At 39.5% G+C, this 21995-nt stretch overlaps 1 protein-coding gene across 2 annotated transcripts in view; it reads left to right on the top strand.

Moving 5' to 3' along the window:
• Positions 1–6: 6 nt before the first annotated feature.
• LOC102020156 (chromosome unknown open reading frame, human C9orf85) overlaps positions 7–21995 on the top strand; it is a 53553-nt gene continuing 31564 nt past the window's right edge. Inside the window, exons 1-3 of one of the 2 annotated variants that reach the window (XM_013516345.1) lie at positions 796–885; positions 18863–19029; positions 19530–19558. In XM_013516345.1, coding sequence (XP_013371799.1) covers positions 19002–19029; positions 19530–19558 — 57 coding nt within the window. In that variant the 5' untranslated portion in view covers positions 796–885; positions 18863–19001. Of the gene's footprint in view, positions 886–18862; positions 19030–19529; positions 19559–21995 lie in introns of both variants that reach the window. The other variant, XM_005388520.2, reaches the window with a different exon arrangement.

Genomic DNA, 21995 nt, shown 5'->3' with positions numbered 1-21995 from the left:
CGCGCTGCAGCGGCCGCCGCCGCCGGTGGCTCTCGGGCCTCACGTCCCGCGCGGCCGTGGTCGCGGCCGCCACCTCCTCTCCTGGCACCGCAGACAACACCCAGCCCCGCCGGCTCTTGCTTCTCCTCAGCCCCGCTTTCTCTGCCCCTCGTCTGCCCGCCGAGGACCGGGCTCGCTGCGGGAGCGGGTGGGGAGCCGGCGCGGCGCTGAGGGGGCGTGCGGGGCCCGGCGGAGCCCGGAGTTGGTCACCGACGGGAGGAAGGTGCCAAAGCTGACCCGGGCTCCAGCCTGCAAGCCGCCGGGGGGAGGACCGAACCCAGCCTCGCCCGACTTCCACCAATCACGAGCCACCCAGCAGAGGCCGTAGAGCTCCGCGCTCGCGGAGAGGCAGAGCGCACTCGGCAGGAGGCGGGGATTGCGGAAAAGAAGAGCCAACCGGAGTAGAGAGTCCCCGCCCCTCCACCGTGATGGACTGCCCCTTTCGGGCCAATAGGGCAACTCTCATTTCGAAGAAAGCGGGATTGGTTCGGTCGGTTTGAAACAGAGCCTGCGCGAAGGGCCTCGGCGGCGCCTCGGCGGCGCGGAGTTCCCGCACCTGGATCCGGGAGAGCGGGAGGGCGGTCTTTGACCTCCCTGGGGGTCACGTGTGTTCCCTGGGAGCGGAAAGGCCCGGTGAGCTGCTTCCGGGTCACCGGCGAACGCCTCCGCAGCTTGGGGCCAGCTGCTCCGTCTTCTCTGCGACTTTTTCGGTGCGTCTGGTGCGAGGTGGGAGCGATTTCGGTGATGAGCTCCCAGAAAGGCAATGTGGCTCGCTCCAGGCCTCAGAAACACCAGAATACGTTTAGCTTCAAAAATGACAAGTTTGATAAGAGTGTTCAGACCAAGGTAGGAACCTGTTGTGTAAACCCTGACTCCAGGAAGAAGTGATTCATTGGAGGGGGTGAGCTTACAAGAATTGGCAAGGGCGAGTGTGGACCGCGGCCCAGTTAGTCTTGGCTGCAGCGCAGCCCTTCCTAAAATGTTATTCCCACGCCCTTTCTCTGACCTGAGTGTGTTGGCTCGTAAATACATCTGATGGTCAACACACGTAACTGATTGCATAGCGTGGACTGGACGCGCATCAGAACTCAGGGACAAGGGGGCCAACTGAGTCTTCGCGTTCCCCCAGCTGGATCTGGCCTTTGCAGTAGGAAGACGAGGGTGATGGCCCACGTTTATACAGATCCTGTTCCTTTTTGGCAGACCCGAAGCAGGAGTATGTGAATGATGGGGTGTTTTCAGCCGACATCATGGAAATTTGTTTTTTGTGAGATTTTGAAGAGCTAATTATGTATGTGAAAATGATTGATGTTCATAAAGTCATTTACTTCGTTAGCAGGTTTTCTGTAAGCTGGGAGAAAATTAAAACTGTTTAGGTAGCCAGAGAACTTGGATTGCATATAATTACTGATGTGCTGTGGATTTCTTTTCCTCCACCCGTAAGTGTAAGGAGAGGAGCGAATTGACAAGGGTATATTGAAGGTCACTGTTACATCCGATGAACCTGATAGTCACACAAACTGCAGTTCAAACTTACTAGGACTGTAACCTGAGTTATGCAATGTCTCTGAGTTTTACTTTGTTTCAGATGAGAAACTGACGGGATTATTATGAGACTAAAACATGTATATAAGTGGTCAGGGTCGTACAACATGGTCAGCACACGATTAGTTTCTCAGCATTAAGACAGCAAACTGGTCTTGTTTATAATAACCTGTAATCTCTTTTCCTTTTTCTTTCGTTTACTCTACAAATATTTATGAGCATCTTCCTCCAGAGTTATGGGTATACAATGTTCAAAAGCATTTTGTTGGTAAAGAAAGTTCAATAAATTAGAGTTAAAAAGGGATGTTTTTAAATTGGGTTCTGAGAGGACCTCTCCCCTATTTAAATTGAGAGAATTTTCAGAAAGAAAACCTTGAGCAGCATTTGGGAAGAATCTTGCAGGTTTGTGTCTGCCGTTAATAGGTAAAACCAGAATAAAAAAATTAAACTGTTCCAAATAGTGCGCTTCTTGTGAAGGTTTTGCCCGGGGCTAGGCGTTGTGGTACACAACTATAATTTTGGCCCTGAAGATCACAATTGCAAGGCCACACTGGACTACATAGTCAGATCCTGACTGAAGAAGGGGAAAAAAGATTTTGCACAAACATTTGATTCTGATTATTTTTTCATCATATGATAAAAGTAGTGTTAGTAAGTATTTAAGTTTAGCCATTTCAAGACTTCTTGCACTGTACTTTTCTATATACAACTTCCTGGTGTTACCCAATAGCCGTTTATTTTCCCCCTTTTTAATTGTAAAATATTTCGTTTGTCTATGGTTCCCACCACCAGGCTCTTTGTTATTGCAAGTTCTGACTAAGCCAGGGAGGAATATTTTACTGAGGACAGGTTGTCTCATGGAGAACTAATAGCAGTTTTTTGACCCAGCTGTGTGTAGCTATCTAAAGCTAAGACTTTGTGGGAGCATTTCCTGCTGTCTGAGGAGTGGTGAGAAATGTGTAGGTTCTCAGTAACTCCTTTCAGGATTGTACTGCAGTTGACTAGAACGTCGATTGCTAGAGGTCCTTTTTTTTCGCTGTCAAGTTATTTGTCAGGCCTTTACTGAAATTAGAAATTGGGTAATAACAGGTGTTTTGTTGGGAAGTTTATCTAGTATAGTACCTATTTCCATACTTGATTATATTCTAAAAGAGGAGAGAAATCTGTATTGTGGCATTTCAGGTGTCCAAACTTGGACCAGAAGGTCAAACAATGAAGGGTTTCGGTTTAATATGAGGGAATTGTGTAACAGTAAAGAAGTCTGCATGGTGATTTTGTAACCTATCCTTTCCTAGGGTTACTCTTAAAGAGGCTGTGCTCCTTTGGGGGATTGATCAGCAATACCCTCAGACTACAGATGGAGGTTGGGAAGGGAAGAGATGAGAACAAGTTTAAATCTCTTCGTTATTTGGTGCTAAAATGTTGATTCTGTGCAAGGTGTGATATCACACAGCTGTTATCCCAGCACTTGGGAGGCTGAGGCAGGAGGATCACTGTGAGTTCATGGCCAGCCTGGGCTACATAGCGAGAACCTGTCTCAAATAAAAATAAAGTAAAATGTTGATTCTGTCAAGGCAGTCTACTTTCCCTTACTGGAGAGGGAATGATATGTACATGAAAACAACACAAACTAAGAGAACCATATTTTAGCCCCAGTTCTGTTGCTTATTTTGCTTTGGGATGTCAGACAACGTGTCTATTTTAATCTCCATTACTGAATTAATACAATATTATCTCTTGGTAACCCATTCAGGACCCCTCCTGTCTCCCAGGAGCCATCCCTATTCCCCATTACTTGCCCCAATAAACTTTCCTGCTCTTAACCTCTGTTGTTCCTTAGAATTCATTCTTCAACTTTGGGGAGCATGAACTCAGTGTATTGGACATCTATCAGGTTGGGAGTTACATTTATTTCCGCTATTTCATTTGGATGTCCTTCCTGTATCATTCTTGGTGGCCCTGGTGAGATAATTGGAAGGAGCCTTACAGGTATATGCCTATCCAAGATGAGAAAACCTGGCATTTATCAAGGGCCTTAGATAGACCCTCTGTGGAGGATCTCTGACCGCCGATCATGACGACTACCCCTTCAGTCAGAAGGGTCTTCACTCCTTGCCCCTCACAGCAGTTATTCCCTCTTCAGAGGAGGGAATATAGATAGTTAAGTTAGGTAGAAATATTATAGGCAGTCAGACAGGGTTAGGCCCTGCACAGAAGATGAGACCACATCAGAATTATGGGTGGAGGTGCATCTTAAGATTAAAGTCGCAATGCGCAGATTTACATACTTCCCTATGGGATAGAAGTTTAAGATTATTGTTACCACCTTTTTGAGATTTCCTGTATGAATAAACCATTATCACATTATAGGTTGGCCCACCTCTCCCACCAAGAAAAGACTAAGAGTAACACTAAGACTACAGATTATGGACCAAGGTTAATGTTGTCATCCATATGCCCTTGCTTCTATTGGATCAATATTATGTAATGCGTATACTTGTAATCTTATTGGGTGATCATAATTTTGATCGAAGTTGTCCCCATGTTGTGATTTTGCTCTATAAAACGTCCTGTGAGAAGTGGGCTTGTTGGCAACCCATTTGGGATTCCTCCTGTCTCCCATCCAACTATTCTTATTCCCCATTCCTTTTCCTCGATAAATTTTCCTACTCTTTTTTTTTTTTTTTTTTGGTTTTTCTCCGGTACTGGGAACTGAACTCACAACCTTGCACTTGCCAGGCAGGCGCTTTTGCCGCTGAGCTAAATCCCCAGCAAATTTTCCTACTCTTAAAAAAATAAAATATTGTCTTACTTTCCTCTCAGGATCGCTGTTGGGATCATTACAAAAATATTTCTAAGAAATAGTGATATAAACATAAAGCATAAAGTATGTAATTTATCTAGACCTGCATTTGCTCAAAGCCTAACAAATGAATTAGAAAAGAAGTGCATAGTTGTTGAGGACTATTCCGAGCAATAGAGGAGTATGTAAAGCATGAAAACAGCCAGGTGTGGTGGCACACGCCTGTAATCCCAGCGTTCAGGAGGCTGAAGCAGGAGGATTGTTGTGAGTTCAAGACCAGCATGGGCTACAAAGTGAGCTCAAGGCCAGCCTGAATTGCATAGTGAGACTCTGTCTCAAAAAGACCAAAAAAAAACAAAAAAACAAAAAAAAACCCCTGAAAACAATGTCATTTGTCAGTCATAGTCCTATGCAGGTATAGTCGCTGGTAACAGTTTGATGTGTGTGTTCTAGACATCTACGTACAATCCAGTCTGTCTATAATTAACTTTTTCATTCTAAAGTGATGGTGTTAGAACAGATACTAAGTTCATTGTTTTTAATGGGTGTACTAGGTATAAATGCAGAGTAACTTTAGTACCTATTTCCTTATTAATAAACATTTGAGTTGTCTTCAGTTTTTTACTATGTCAAAAAGTACATTGAAATTCTCTTGCTCATGTATTTATTCTATATCTAGTACCAGGTACCAAACATTATGCAAGATGCTGGGGTTGTATGGTTAGGTAAAAAATTAGTAACTGCCTTAATTGAACTTATAATAGGGCTGGGGTTATAGCTCAGTGGCACAGCGCCTGCCTGGCAAGTGTGAGGTCCTGAGGTTTGATTCCCGGTACAAAAAAAACTTACAATAGTTTGGTAGGTGATGGGCACTAGTCAATGATACTTCAAGTGTCTCAATGCCATTAGTATCTCCCAGAAGTCTCTCTGTTCCTGTCTGTCAGAGTGCTCCCCTCTCCCTCGTCACTGTCTCTGTCTTTCGCATTGTTTTTACATTTCTTAAAGTGTATTTCTTAGGTTTCTGGGCCATATGATCTTGATAGGGCAAGAGGAAAGTCATGGTGAAATTACTTGGGAAATAATGTATGTATGCTAGATCTCACTTAGGGGGAGGGTATACTGTGCATTGCCATAAAGCACTGAGATGCTTTGCTGCTTAAAAAAAATTACCTAACTTAGACTTGCTTGGCTTATGGAATTCCTTTCTTTATGTGATACCCATTAAACTAATTTATTACGAAACACACTGTCTTTGGGAAACTCTAATCTTTACCTTGATTTGGATAGGGAAAATGACAGTCTGGGGCTATACTCCCTAAATAGTTTTGGAAACATAGTTATTAGTAATAGCTAATATTTGTGTACTTAAGTGTGTTATGCAGTATGAGTACTTTATACACATGATCTAATCTTCAAAATAACCCTAGGATAGATGGTATAATTATCCCATTTTACCTACTGGGAAATTAGGGCTTAGGGGATTGAATAATGTGTCCAAAGTTGCGTAATGTTGGTCTCATGAAGTTAGTTGTCACTAGAGTGGATTGTTACAAAGTGACGTCACTGCACATGCTTGTCCCCCTCTGGACGCAGCTTTCCCCTTTCCACTCCTCTGCCATGCTGTGAGGCAGCAAAGGGGACACTCATCAGAGGCTGAAGAGTTGGGGTCACCAGATCTTGAACTTTCAGCCTCCCCAGCTGTGAACTAAATAAACCTCTTTTGTTTATAAGGTGCCTGCCCGCAGATATATAGTAAGAGAAAACAGATAATATAGCCCCTAAACTTGAGATGTGCTAGAGTCTCTTTTCACAACATGTGGCTCTAGTGTCATACTTCATAGACGTGGGCAGTTTGGGGTGGGTCTCACCCAATCATCCAGGGTAGTGTAGCCGAAGCTCCCTCTGCCCACTTAATGTAGAAACCAGGGCTAATTTAGGCCAATCCCTCAGCTTCTTGTTTGGTTTAAACAGGAAGAAAGCTATCCTAAGTTTAAGGTGTGATTACACTTACACAGCAGAACAAGATTGTGTGTTTACAGACTTCTTTATTGACCATAGCACAAAACAGGAAAACCCCCAAATATCTGTCAGCAAGAGATGGATAAGCAGATTGTGACAGATGCATAGAGTGGACTCCTACTCTGCTATTTGAAAAATGAAGTGCTGATACATGTATTGCGGGTGAACCTCAAAACGTGGAGGGAAAGATACTGATTCTTTCCAAAGAAGCAGGAACTGTACTTGCCTTGAGTACTGGGGAATTGGCTAGGACACAAAGAAACTTTCTAGGGTGATGGAATCAGTGAAGATTGCAAGAGTGAATATAGTCATCACATTTCCCAGAATTGTACTTAAGGCTGTGCATGATGCTGATGTAAATTTTACCTCAGTTAAAAATGGGCATTACAGCCAAAGGCCTGACGACCAGTCAGATGTACTGAAGTTCTGTTCCCTTTGTTTTTGGTCTGGAGAAGTTGCAAGAACATACATCAGTCCTTTTTAAAAAGAGAACTATATTATTATTGAGGAATAAGCAAAAACAGAATAATGGCATGTCAGATACTGAATATCTAACACAGCTACAATAACTGTAATTCTATTAAACTTTTCCCTTCTGTATCCACAAACTCCAGTCATGAGATTTGACTTATTTCTCTATACAAAAGGTACAATAATAATTACAAAGTGGTTTTTGTGTGTAAGTCTCCAAGCCCGGATACTGATTACTTCTAGTCACACTCCAGGATAGCGTTGTCATCTTAATTTAGTTGGTTATGATGCCTGATGCTCTAAAATAAATGACTAAATCTTTGCTGCAGAAATCAGTTCACTGTACTGTGAGGCTCATTTTGTCCAGGCTCTTTGGAAGCAGATGTTATAGGATATTTATCCTGTCTCCCTCAAGCCCAGAAATAGTGAGCCATAGGGCACAGCCTCAGGTTGCTTGAAGTACTACCTGGTATAATTGCAGTGTGATAAAGTGTCAGTCCTGGGAACAAGCGGTATTTCTCAGTCAATGAGTGTCAGTAATTAGGGGTTAAATCCATGGGTTGCCATTGACTGCACCAGTGGGACACATACAGAGTCTACCTTGATTTAAAGGTGACCATCTCAGGCAATTTAGGTATTGTTCTAGTGATGTAAAAGTCACTTCCTCTTACCTCCTTACAAGTTGAGCTTGTAAGTTGTGTGGGTGATATATTTGATATATTTGATATATTTCCCTGTATTGTTAAATGGTTTGTGTGTGTGTGAGAGAGTGATTGAACCCAGGGCCTCTGCACTGAGCTACATCCCCAGTCTTACTTACTGAGTTTTATTTTGAGATAGGGTCTTTGCGTCACTAAGTTGCCCAGGGTTGGCTTGAACTAGCGATCTTCCTGGCTCATCCTATCAGAGTTCTGAGATTATAAACTTGTCCCACCACACCTAACCAAATTTTTAAATAATGAATCATTGGGGAAGATATAATCCCCACTGATTTGTTGTTTAAATACAACATACTTTTCAGTTAACAAGGTAACTTGATTTATGGCCTGCTAAAGATTTTGATATCCATACTAAATATTATGATAAATAAATATTACATCTAGTGAACATCAGTGCTATTGGAGCTGTTTGGTTTTTCCTTTTGCCTTTTCATTACTTTGCATTCTGAACTCTTATTTACCTTTTGCTTTCTTTTCCCCCTCTCTCACACAAAACAATTTCAGCCATGCTTGGGCATATTCCATACATCCCTGGAGCGCTTCCACTTGAAAATAACCTCTTAATGTTGAGGCCTGCTGCAGTTTTTTTTCTGCATTCACTGTGTACTTTAAACATTTCCTTTGTATATAGTGAATGACAGCTGAAATAAATTTGTCTTTGATCTATTGGCTTAGGGAACAGTCCTACACTTACTAGTGGATTAGTTAGGAAATCTTATCTTGCTGATTACTCGCTTTGATAAAGGAAGATGGCACACTATTCAAGACAAATCTCAGAATTCATCATTCAGGTATATTAATTCACCTGAGAGATAGGTTGTAATTTGTAGGAATTCTCCCCTCAAAGGCACCATTTCCCTGTTAGAGAACAGTAGTAGGGAGTTTTATAGTTGGACAGAGAGCCTGGCTATAAATTAGAGGCTGCGGCATTTATTTTAAGCTGTCGCACTCTTGCTGTCCCTGCAGAAGTGTTATTGTGGGTCTGGGGCAGCTGTGGAGGGAAGCCTGCTGCGCTTCAGAGAGTGCCCCCTGCCAGCTCGCCTCATTGTCAATTGTCAGTTCTTTCTCACCACTGAGTCTTGAGAAAGGAAGAAAGAAATGAGGGACAAAGGAATAGCTAACATGCTTAGGATTTCTTTCTTAGATTTTCCTTATCACTACAGGCCAAATAGTACTTAAATGTACTGAGTGAATTAAGTAAATATTCCTTTTCTGAAGCCACGTTACGTGCACAAGGCTACACGGAAGTATTTGTCGTTAAGATTCTTTTGCTCTAACTTAAGCAGAAAGGGAATTTATTGGAAACATGCTGACATACTCTAAGCAACCTCAAGTCCGGCTTTTACTTGTTTTGGCTTTTTTTTTTTTTTTTTTTTTGCAAGTGTTTTAAAATGACCAGGTCAGCCATTGCTGGGAAATCTTCTCCCCGTGTGGCTTTGTACATACCTTCTTAACCTGCTAATAGTCTTTACAGCGCCCCCTTCCTTAGCCCTCCATTTTGCCTTCTGGAATTTAGGGTTTTTTATTATTAAAGAGAGACAAAGTGCAGAAAGTAAAGTTTCCTCTCACTTTCTTTCCCTACCTGAGCCATCCTGCAAACAGTGTTGGTCCTTAGACCTTTTTTTGAGGGGGGCGGTGTTCTTTTTGAGACAAGGTCTAGTTATGTAGTTGAGGCAGGCCTTGAACTCACTGTGTAGCCCAGGCTGGCCTCGATCTCAAGGCTGTTCTCTGCCTCAGCCTCCCTAGTGCTGGGGTGGTCTGCAGACTCTTAAGGGCTATTTTTTTTCAGCCCAGATCGCCACCTCCCCTCATGAAGAGCCCTTTCTCCCATTTACCGCCTCAGTCTGTCTCTCCTCACTCAGAAACTCCAGCTCTTCTAAAACAAAGAAGCATCACCAGTCTGTCTTAAGTGGGTTATTATAATTTCTTTAAAAATCTTCCTTAAAACCAACCCCCACTCCAATTGCCCTATTCCTCTTTTTGGAAAAATCTGGTGGTTCCCCACTTTATGTTACATTGTTTCATCGCAGTCTGGGTTGTTTTTGTACCTGCCATTGCAGGGAAGCCTCTGTTGATAAGGTCACTGATCTCCAGTCCTTGTGGGTGATAAAAGTGTATCCCTGGAGGTTCATCAGTAGTAACAAATTTACCACTCAAGTGAGGATGTCCCTAATGGAGGAGGTTGGTTGTGCATCTTTGCAATCAGGGAGTCAGCAAGACTCTGTGCTTCCTCTGAATTTAGCCTTGAACTTAAGACTAAAATATAAAATCTATTACAAAAGTAATAATTCTCAGTAGTCATCCTAATTACTCAGCAACATTTGCCTTTTAAATACTGCCATAAACAATTCAACCTGTGGCTTAAAATGCCATTTTTTATGCTTATAACTCCCAGGTCTTGGACTTCGGGTCAAACTTTCTCCTGAGCTGCAGACATATATTTAATTATCTAGCTGACCTCAGTTCTTGGTTTTCTAAAAGGGATCTCAAGAATAACACGGTAAAGAAAGAACTTTTCTCAAACCTTGTTTTCTTCTGGGGTCCCTTAGCTCCTTAAATGACTGGACTAATTGACTTTTGGCCTTTTCTCTCATTCTACATTTCAGTTCATCAACAAAACTGTGAACTACTACATTTTCATAGCCTTCTTATTCCTTTCTGACATATTGTTATCATTTTAAACCCCTCCCCTAGAATATAATGTGTGTGAAGGCAAGAATTTCCTTTACATCCTCAATACCTAGACTAGGGTTGGGTACACAGAAGGTCTTCCATAAGTAGTTGGTAACTAAATAAATATATATAACAGTATGTCAGGTGCTTTGACCATGGTACTATCATTATGACTCAGAAATAAAAAAGGGAATAACTGATAAAATATTATTATCCTCAAAGAAAGTGGAGCTCAGTGACAAGGGCAAACCAGAAGTGAAATTGGATGGAATAATGGGTGATGTGAGCTTGTAAGTTGTGTGGGTGAAGAAGTTGAAGGAGTGTAGTTTACTCTGAACACTAAGCCAGATGAAAGGATTATGACATTATCACACAGGCGGTCTTTTGAAAACAGGGCTTCTGTCTTGCTCATCTTCGAGGGAGAAGTTCTTACACATTGAAGCCTCCTCAGAAATGTTCCAGCAAGTGACTTACGTCTCTTAAAAGGAACAGGGTAAGGCAAGGATAGGTTAACAGCCTGCAAAGTTGTTTTGTTCCCCCAGTGAGTGTTCTCAAACAAGAGTACAAATAGGTGTTTATGCTTACTGCCAAAATGAACATACTACATTATATGCAACAAAAGCGTGAGAATAAAAGCTTCTCTTACATAATTTCTATCAGGAGCTGGCCAGGCTCCCAATTTTATGGATGGGTGTACTGCGAAGGATAAAAGACAATAGACAAAGTGATATGGTATTGGGGGTCCAGGAAGGTCAGAGCTCTTGTGGCTAAGACAATGACTTCTCAGAATTGTCACTACGTATCATTGGGTTCCCAATGTATCATGGGGGCGTGCAGAACAGTGCAGAGAATAGCTGAGGCAGAAGATGCAAAAATGAGCAAGGCCTTGAAATGGACAAAGAAATTCCAAGCAGTAAATCTTTTCTCAATACGAGAACTGTTTGATCTGTAAGGTTGGCAGTATAGCCCTTGAAAATTTGAGGAAGAGTCAACTCCCGCAGCTGCAGTGTTATCTTGCCTTCAGAGATGTCAGAGTATCACAGACCACTGCAGTCCTCAACCATGACCAGTGGCATGGAAAGTGTTGTTTCTGTGTGCCAACCACTGGCTCAGGCAAGTTACTGAGGCCTGGGACAGACTCATAAGTTAATATAGACAGCCAGTTGATTAATTCTAAAGCCTGCTCAGCACTGCCTCAGTGTAGTTTCCAACAATTTGCACCCTAGGGCAATTTCAGTAGTTGACTAAGGCCTTTTCACCAAAAAGGAGAATTCAATGGATTTGTCCTAAACTGTGAATTAAAATTCTAGTATTGTTAGTTTAGGCTGTTAGTCGTATAAGTAGATATAGGGCTGGTTGTTTTTGTTGTTTCCTTCTGTGGTTTTGGCTTTGGTCAGTTGTCGTTGAAGAATAAAGATATTCTGAAGGTTATTGATTGGGTAAGGGGAAAAAAAAGTCCTGCTAGTTTTAGCTGTGAACTTTGGATTTTTTGGTCTAGAATATCACACTCTTCTTCAAGACCGTTTCTACAGTGGCCTTAGAGTTTTAGGAAGACATTGCTCTTGGATTCAAAAGATTTAGTTCAAAGTCTTTGTTATTTACTGGCTGTGTAATCTTGGGCATATATTTAGCCTTTCAGGGTCTTGATGGGTTTAGCTGTACTGTACTATCCAGGGTTTGTGAAGATGCTCATATGCCATCTGAAATACAGTGTTAAGCATTCTATAATTGTCACTCCATTTCTTCATGTTACTAAGATGTTCGTTGTGCTCCTGTGCTACCCTCCCCCTTACGCCTTTCCTGGTTCATCTGTGTCTGTCCTTCCCTTTGGCATGCGTTGCCTTACCATACATATGGTTCATGTCATATTAGTTACTGGTATACTTGTCTTACCTTCTTTCCCATTCTTACACACATATGCATATACCATCTAACTCAGACTCAAGCATTCTTTAACCATTTATTGTGTATACTGTATATACCCTATGGCACCAATCCTATAGGTGGCATGAAAAAGTGGAAATCAGATAGTTCTACTGACAATGTATAATCAATTACTGATTTGTAATAATTTGTCTTTTTATTGACCCACTATGTACCAATCACTGACAAAGATGAGTATGATATACATTCTTCATTCAGGAATCTCAGTATACTAACTAGTTTTAAAAGTGGGGAAAGGTAAATATGGAGCATTTTCATTAACTAAACTTTTATTGAAGTATAATTTACATAGAAAATTGTATGATCATAGTACAGTTCACAAGTGAACACAGTCATATAACCATCCCTTGGATCAAGAGAATATCACTGACTTCTAGTCACCACCGCCCCTTTCTCTGCAATGTAGCTATTGTCTTAAGAAATATGAAATACATTAAAAGAAACTTTAAGTCATAGCTTTTGAGTGGTCAAGGAGAGGGGAGATAGGTCCTGGATCACCGGCTTCTTTTTTCAGAAATAGTGTTAGTAACTATGGAAAATCATCCTGGTGGATCATCCTCTCTGCTTATGTGTGCAGTGCAACCTCAGGTAATCTTTCTTTGAACTAAAAGAAATCAGTGTGATTTGATTTTTCCAACAGTGATTAATTTGGTCCCTATAGGGTTTTTGGCTTCTAAAAATATCAGGAGTGAACTTGGACTTTTCCATAGCTTTGGAACTGATTATCTCAACTGAAGTCCTGATTTTCATTACCTGCTTATTCATGAGCTTGAATACATTTTTAGAACTTTATGGTGGGTATTTCTTTGATAACTTATGACATTCATTTTGAATTGGAACAGTTGGGTTTATATACTAAAGTTAATATTTTTCAAAGTGTCCTTTAATAATTAAGTTGTGTGTGTGGTTGGTTTGTTGGTTGTTTGCTTGCTTGTTTTGGTTTTGCCAGACTCATATGCCACTAACCAGGAAGTATCTTGTATGTGATGGAACTGTGAGTATGTAGTAATGTTTCATTCGTGTTGTATCAGCAGAATCCCATTATAGCTTTACTCAAACCCAGTTTGCAAGGTTATTAGATATTGTAGGTCATAGACATCACAGACGTGAAATACTAAGCTAAGCTAGGGATTATTTTAAATGCTTGGTTATTGAGTGAAGATTTATATATTATTAAATGCTCAGCCCTTTCCTACCAGGTGGCTGACTTGTTTGTTTTGAAATTACTCATGTCATCATATATTTGACATCATGATATACACTGTGTTTGAATGTTCACTATACCATCATTAGCCTTTATCACAAGATACCATGTTTCTTGTAAACTTGAATGACATAATGATGCTCTAATTTCTGATAAAGTCATGTGGTCATAGTCAAGTCATCTATCATCTATATAAAGAATGTATGATTACTGTTATATATGTAATGATGTTTGAAGTTACATTTATTATTTAACTATGGGCAGTTCTTTGACCCTCCTATGAGGCTCTCAAGGTCAGCTCTTTGCTAGTATGTTTAAACCAAAAATTCTAGCTTTCTGTGATGGTTAACTTTAAGGTTTCTCTAGGGACAGGTTTATTCAGGTCTTCTTTTTGCTGTCCAGTAAGAAAAATCAGCCAAATTTTACTAAGGTTTCTAATTCAGAGTAGCTCACTGAAAACACACACTTTCCTTTCCAATTTTATTTAAAAGGTGAAAGGAAAAAATAAAACTTTGATTTTAGAAGATTGAGAAAGGTGCTGTTAGCAAAAAAGAACATTAAGGAAAGCAGTACAGAAACAGACGTCTTCTCTGAAGCCAGGAAATGACCCCTTGTATACTTGGTGGGTCGGGGAGAAATAGAAGGAAGGAGAAATCTGGGAAACTGCACATGTACCTGAAAGGGACAGTTTTATACCCACTTCTGCAATACCAGAGCCCTCATGTATGCTAAGCAAGCCCTCAACCACTGAGCTATATACATTATCCCTTTTTATTTTGAGACAGAATTTTGCTAAATTGCCTACCCTAACCTCAAACTTTGAATTCTCCTGTCTCAGCCTCTCAAATAGTTGGGATTGCAGGCAGGAATCGCCAAGATCAACTTCACTAAAAACTTCTTACAATAAAAAGTTTGTCTTAAAAAAATAGTTGAATTGAACCTCTTGGTGGAGCACATTTGTAACCCAGGCATCCTAGGGAGCTTAAGCAAAAGGATAACAAATTAGAGCCCCACCTGGGCAAGTTAGTGAATTAGAGAAACCTTGTCTCAAAAATAAAGTTCTGGTGTTGCTCAATGTTATGGTCCTGGGTTCAAACCCAAATACCACAAGGAGGTGTGGCTGAATTAAGGGTTTGAAATTATTCATATACCCTGGCACAGGGGATTTCTCCTCCTATAAAAGCACCTCTCTGAATCACCTACTTTTGTCCCACATCAAGTCACATGCATTTCAGGAAAAGCTGAAACATACTGGCTCCGGTGAATAACTACAAATGCCATGTTTCTACTTGTTGAACCCTGTTTCTAGTTTTAATATCTGACTGTAGAGATATAAGGAAGGTATGAAGGAAAAGGAATTGCTGTTATAAACAGTCAAGATATCACTGTAGACGGATCTGAAACTTTTTGAGGACTTAATCTACTTTGGATTAACAAGAGCTGAAAAGCACAAAATGCCCTTTTCCTGTGTGACACCCTTACAGATTTGTCATAAGCAATAGAAATACATTACTCCTCTGGGGTTGGAGTTGAATGAAGTGATATGGCTTTTAAATCTGCAAGAATATGAATTAGCCTGGGTCTGTCATGCCTCCCACTCTGTTGAAATCCTTCTGAAAGCTCAGTTTGAAGAACCCAGTCAGGTAATCTCTCATTTTAAACACTGTTTTAACTCTAAAAATACTTTGCTTGCTCTTCAGATGTACCTTATGCCCATTACTGTAGTATTTCCCACTAGCTTTTAAGTATCACAAAGAGGGGATTGCACACCATAAATCTTTGGAATCTTTCAGACGCCTAGCATAGTGCCAAGTACATACTAGCTCATACGTTCTGAATTTTTCCTGTGGACAACAGAGATGGTCATGACACAAGGTGTGCTTAAGTTGAACCTATGACACATTTATATTTTGATATGTTGGAGAGAGTCCTAAACTTGGAGTCACAACACCACAGTAGACTCTTGAATGTTAAGAGTGGTTTACTGAGTCACTCTTTATAAAACCTTGGGTGAGTTGCACCCACTCTGTAAGTTAGAATAACAACAAATAACAATAACACTTTCTTTCCTCCACACAGGGAAGGTTTGAGAATAAAACAGGAAGGATTATAGAACAATTTTAGATTTTAGAAAAGCCATAGAAATGAAATGTTGTAGTGCTATATTTTGTTATAGGTGGTTTTTATGTTTCATTCAAAATATATTTTAATTTTATCCCTTAGTTATTTATATTCTTGTCATCAGCACCTTCTCTCTGTGATTTCTCTTTTGACAATGAGAAGGGGTTCACAGTTGAAGGTTAGCTTAGACGTATGTGAAAACTGAGCTTCAAACTAAATGAACTGTGGTGCAAAGCCAAGTTTTCCTCATGGGACTTGACTCCTGAGTCCATTACCAGTGTTGATTATTTTTGTGACACATTACTATGGCCAGAGCAAGGTAGCTATCCTCAAAAAGCTAACTACATTCTCTATGATAATTATCTTCTTATACCAGACCCCAAGTAAGTTAATACATAGATTTATTTTAAAAAGATAAAATTGGTTTGTGGATATTAGCAGTTATGTTTGCTAGAGTTAAATCCACAAATTCGTAAAATATGTTATTAGAAGGAAAGCAGTATCTTTTTTTTTAAAATTTAATACATGTTAAACAAGGTCAGTAATTTGTCTCTTTTAAGATCACTGACTTGGGGCATAGCATCCATACCAGTTAGACAAGATCTCAAACTGTGACTAGCTTCAAATGAGTGGATATGAAAACATGCATGTTACCTTATGACACTACACATTTGCTGCCTGAGTGGGGCTTTTCACATTCCACTTGAACTGTGTGTAGGTTGGCCTATATTGTTCACCATTTTACCCTTCATTGTTTAGCTCTGAGGGCATTGAAAAATCTGAGACAGTGATAGAAAAGTAAAGTCTTCTCTCTTAGCACATTGTTTAACAAAGACTATTTTCTTCTCTATATCATGTTTTCTAACACTGGGGATTGTTTTGTGCTTTTTAAACAAATACTATACTGTACATTGCAGAGATTACCTTAGGGACAAACCAGCAGCTTGAGCCCTTATTGACAAAGCAGTTCATATACAAGTATTGGAATAAACCATAACACTATACAAATTGAAATATCCACTGCACAGAATTGGGGTAAGCTTTGTTTTACACTATTTGGTTTTGCCTTGTTTTTAATATTTAGAAGGAAAAGCTACACAGGAACATTTTCTACTTGTAACTTAATAGCATTCCTTAAACTAAGAGGCATCTTTATGGGTTCTCCTCTGCTGCTGCTGATTAATTCTGTGACTTCAAGCAAATCCCTTCATTCTCTGAGCTTCAGGTTTCTCATCTGCAAAATGAGGATAATTATGCCTATCCTAACCACAAGAATGTAGTAAAAATACCAGGGGGAATTTTTTAAAGGATTAGGTGTGTGGTTTATAGATTTATGGTGGCACTCTTTTATGTACAAATTATTTAGTTTGCTATTATTTTTATGATAACCAAAGAGACTTGCTTTATAGTAAACTTTTACCAACTGTTCCCTAAGATGTCTGACCAAAGTACAGCCATGTCTCATGCATTTGAAAGCCCTTGAAGACTTTTTTAAGTGCACATTTACCAAGAACATAACCAAGCAAGAATTAAAGGATAAGTATAGTAGATCTCTTGAGAAGATACACACACACACACACACACACACACACACACACACACACACGCTATAGCACCTTTAATTTTGATGTTCTCTGTTGAGTGGTGTCAGGATCTCTCTTTCTTCTCCTTCCCCCAACTATTCAATACTCACCTGTAAGTTAAGTTACACCATTTTTTCTCTGTGATGAGGATAGGGGCATATGAACTACAGAAGTAGGAACCCCAAGAATTACTTACCTAGATATCATCCACATTTTCTACCATGTTCCTAATTTTATATTTCTTAACTGAGATTTGGTCTGACTTTTGATCTTATTACTTAAGCCTGTATTAACTAACAGGAAAGAGTGAAGAAGGAATGTTTTCCTTAAAATTTAAGGAATAGAAAGAAAGGTGAGGAACTAGTGATATAAATTCTATTTTCTGACAGTGAGAAAGTCCAGCAATCAGATGGTTTATATACAGTACCATACCATTGTCAAATAATGTCTGAATTCTGGGACTTCATACATACAGTTTTGTCAATTTTAGCACTTTGTGCAGATTCACCCACTTCCCTCGTATATACAAGCCCTGCTCCTCTAGCTAAAGTGATTTGTATGGGTCTTGGAAAGTCAAAACCTTCATTTTTCTACTTTTACCCCTTTGGGAGTCATATATCAAAGTTGAACATTCAAAAGCAAATACATATATGGAGGAATTTAGAAAGTTGTTACACATGCCCGGGGAAGGTGCAAGTACAGAAATTTTGATAAGCTCTTAGTTTTAACGTCAGGCTTATTGTTGGCACAGTAACAGCATACAATAATACTTTAAAAAGCCAGCAGACCCCAAGGGAAAGAGAAAATAAGACTTTGAGAAAAATTGTATGATTAGATTCAGATGTCCAGTTTTCAATAAATAAAAGCCCAATCTATATAGGGAAAAAGGAATACATGGCCCATTCAAAGGAAAAAAGCAAATCAGTAGAAATTATTTTTGAAAAGAGGCGATTATAGGTTAGACAAGATGTTTAAAGCAACTTGCATGAAAGATGTTCACAGAACTAAAGAAAGATGTGAAGAAAGTCACGAAAATGTTGTATAAACGTGACAAACGTCAGTAAAGAGGTAGAAAACCTAAAAATGCAAAAAGAAACTCTGGAACTGAAAAGTACAGTAACTGATGTAAAAAATTCACTAGAGGGCTTAAGAGACAGTTTTGAGAAGGAAAAAAACAAAGGAAAATGGAAATGATGGAATATGAGGAATGAAAAGAAAAAATTTTTAAAAAGTGAATAGAGTCTAAAGAACTTACAGGAAACCCACAAGTGACGAACATGTGTATTCTGGCAGTTCTACAAGACAGAGCAAGTGGCAAAGAGAATATTTGAAGAAACGGTGGCAGAAAGTATTCCAAATTTGATGAAAGAGATGAATGTAAACATGTAGGAACCCCAAAAATGAAATAAAATGTACATAAACTCACACTGAGACACAATAATCTAACAAGTTAGAAATTGTTGTTATCTATCTAGAGTGGCCTCTGAATCCTGTGTTCAGAGGTGTAGTTTGTGGAAGGTGATTGGATCATGAGGGTGCAATACTTACTTGTGTATTCATCTGTATGTAAATAAATGTTCGGACTTCTAGGCCCCGGCTGGGAGAGGTGTTTCACTGGGACTGTGACCTGGAAGGGTTTATCTCCCTCCCTGTCCTTCCCTTCTCTCTCTGCTTCCCAGCCACCGTGACATGAACAGCTTCTCTCTACCAGACCCTTTGCCATGCCTTTCTTTTATTGTAGCCGCAACCATGGACTGCAACTGTGATCCAAAACAAATCTCTCCTCCTTTGAATTATGTGTGCTGGGTATTGTGTCTGGTGACAAGAAAACGACTAAGACAGAAACCAACACAGAAAATCTTCAAAGCAGCAAGAAAAAAATGACTCATCACATTCAAGTGATCCTCAGTAAGAGTTTTCTAACTAAAAACTTTGGCGGGCAATTGGCAGTGGGCTGATACATTTAAAGTGTGCAAAGAAGAAACTGTCAACCAATAGTCTTCTATCTGACAAGACTGTCCATCAAAAGTAAAAAATACATAAAGATATTCCCATATAAAAACTGCAGGAGTTTGTTACCACTAGACCTGCTATTCAAGAAATGTTAGTCAAAGGACATTAGGTGGTTGTTATGGTTAATATATTGTGTCAACTTGAGAAGTTTAGAAGGTTAACTAAGTGACTCAGCAGGGGGCCAGGGTCTGTCCTTTGAAAACATCCAGAGCTTTTGTAAGAGGAGGGCCCGGATGTGGTGTGGGTGTAAAGGACCCACACCTAGGGTGGAGAGCCTGCATACAATATAAGGAAAAGAGGCTTGCTCTTACCCTCTTTTTGCTCTTGTTGCTTTTGCTGCCTTCTGCCGCCTTGAACTGTTGCCCCTGTGCCACGCCACCCTGCCTTGGAGCCAGCTGATGGTGGACAGAAACCTCCACAAACTGTGAGCTAAATAAACTTTTCCTTCCTTAATTGTGGGTGTCCGGTATTTTATCTCTGCAATGAGAGAAAAGTAACTAAGACAGTAGTAAATCTGTAGAAGAAATAAAGATCTCAGTAAAGGTAAATTCATGGACAATTATAAAAGCTAGTGTTGTTTTAAAACAGCATCAACTAGCTTTTATTTTGTCTGATTTAAGAAACTACATTTTTAAAAATAGTATAATGTATTTGTGTAATTTTTGCTTATAACTTCCTGTTTGGCTTTCTACATAATTTGAAGATAAATGTATTAAGAAGAATTATTTATGATTTTGAACATAACAATGTGTAGGGGAATAGTTTCATGACATCAGTAACTAAGAAAGGTGAGGACAGACCTTAAAGGAACAGAGCACTTGTATGTTATTGAAGTTAAGCTGTAACAAAGTTAGTTTAGATTATTTAGTGTTACAACTTTAGATTATTAAACATAATTCCTGTGACAACCAAAAGCAAACAGCTTTATAGAATATACATAAAATGAAATGACTAAAGAATTTAGACAATTTCCTAGGGCTGGGGATGTGGCTCAGTAGTGGATTTCTTGCCTTGCATGCACAAGGCCCTGAGTCCAATCTGGCACCATAAAGGGGGGTGGGACAGAGCAAAAGAAGAATTTAGACACTTTAGTATAAAAATCAGTAAAACACAACAGAAGACAGAAGTGAGAGACAAAAGCAAAAACTATAAGGCATATAGAAAACAACAAAATAACAGAATTAAATCCTTCCTTATCAGTACTTATCTTTAAATATAACTACACTAAACTCTAGTCAAAAGGCAGAAATTGGCAGAATGGATTAAAAATAAAACTCAATTATATTTTCTCTACATGAGACATTTTTGAAATTTTATTTATTTATTTATTTATTTATTTATTTATTTTTGAAGCAGGATCTCGCTTTGCGATTCAGGCTGTTCTTCAGCTCACTTTGTAGCCCATGCTGGCCTCGAACTCATGGCAATCCTCCTGCCTCAGTGTCCTGCGTGCTGAGATGACAGATGTGCACCACTATGCCTAGCCTACAAGAGACGTTAAATCCAAAGAAATAAATAAGTTAAAAGTGAAAAGAAGAAGTCAATGCAAATAGTAACCAAAAGAGAACAGGAAAAAAAAAATTTAAATTTAAAATATTTACAAGAGACAAAGGATACTGTATTAATAAAAAAGTTTAATATGATGAAGAGAATGTAACAGTTACAAACATTTATGTGCCTAAAAACAGACCATTACAATCTGTAGAATGAAAAATAGTTCTATAATAGTTGGAGAGCTCTTTATCCTACTGTCAATAACAGATTGAACAACCAGAAAGAAGGTAGGCAAGAAAATAAGACTTGAACAACACAGTAAGCTAACTAGATCTATCCTAAATGACCTGTATGCCCTTTGAAGAAAGTATACTTTACTGTTGGTGAACACAATCACAAATTTAAACCCAGCCTGGATGATTTAGCCACACCATGTCGAATGAATGAATGAATGAATGGATGGAGGCTGGGATTGTAGCTCAGTATGAAAGTCCTGGGTTTAATCTCCAGTACCACAAAGGTGGGGCGTCCACTATCAATAAAGTAAAAGCAGCCCAAGAACAGAAAAAATATTGCAATCATGTAAGTGATAAGAGATTAATATCTAGGATTTTTTGGTGAACTATTAGTGCTCAACAGCAGAAAAAGTAAACGGCCTGATTTAAAAATGGGCAGAGGACTTGAGTAGACATTTCCCCAGAGAAGTTATGCAAATGCCCAGTAAGCACAAGAAAACATCTTCAATATTGCTGATCACTAGGGACTGCAAATTAAAACTACTACAAGATACCACCTCATAACCACTACAATAGCTAATTTTTTTTAAAAAAAATGTGTTGGTGAGCCCATAGAGAATTTGAAAGCTTTGTGTTCCATTCATGGAAATATGAAAGGGTTTAACTACTGTGGAAAATGGTGTGGAGGCTCCTCAAAAAAATGAAAAATAGAGGGCAGGCATGGTGGCACACACCTGTAATCCCAGCACTCAGGAGGCTGAGGCAGGAGGATCGTTGTGACTTCGGGGCCACCCTGGGCTACAAAGTAAGCTCAAGGCCAGCCTGAACTGTTTAGTGAAACTGTCTCAAAAAGACAAAGAAAATGAAAAATAGAACTATCATATGAGCATGGAGTTCTGAATATATACTCAGAAGAATTGAAAGCAGGGTCTGAAGAGATAGTTGTACAGCATGTTAGGTAAAATATAGAAGCAACCCAAGTGCCTATGAAAATATGAATGGATAAGCAAAATATATTACATATACACAACGAAATATTAGCCTTATGTTTTGGTTACTTTTCTCTTGTTGCTGGGACAAAATTTCTGATGCCCAAAATTAAAGAAGGAAAGGTTTATTTAGCTCACAGTT

This window comes from Chinchilla lanigera, unplaced genomic scaffold, assembly GCF_000276665.1.
Source record: "Chinchilla lanigera isolate Chin_1 unplaced genomic scaffold, ChiLan1.0 scaffold00033, whole genome shotgun sequence".
Taxonomy (NCBI): domain Eukaryota; kingdom Metazoa; phylum Chordata; class Mammalia; order Rodentia; family Chinchillidae; genus Chinchilla; species Chinchilla lanigera.
Note: the sequence above shows the minus strand (reverse complement) of the source record. Positions and strands in the feature narration are given on the sequence as shown.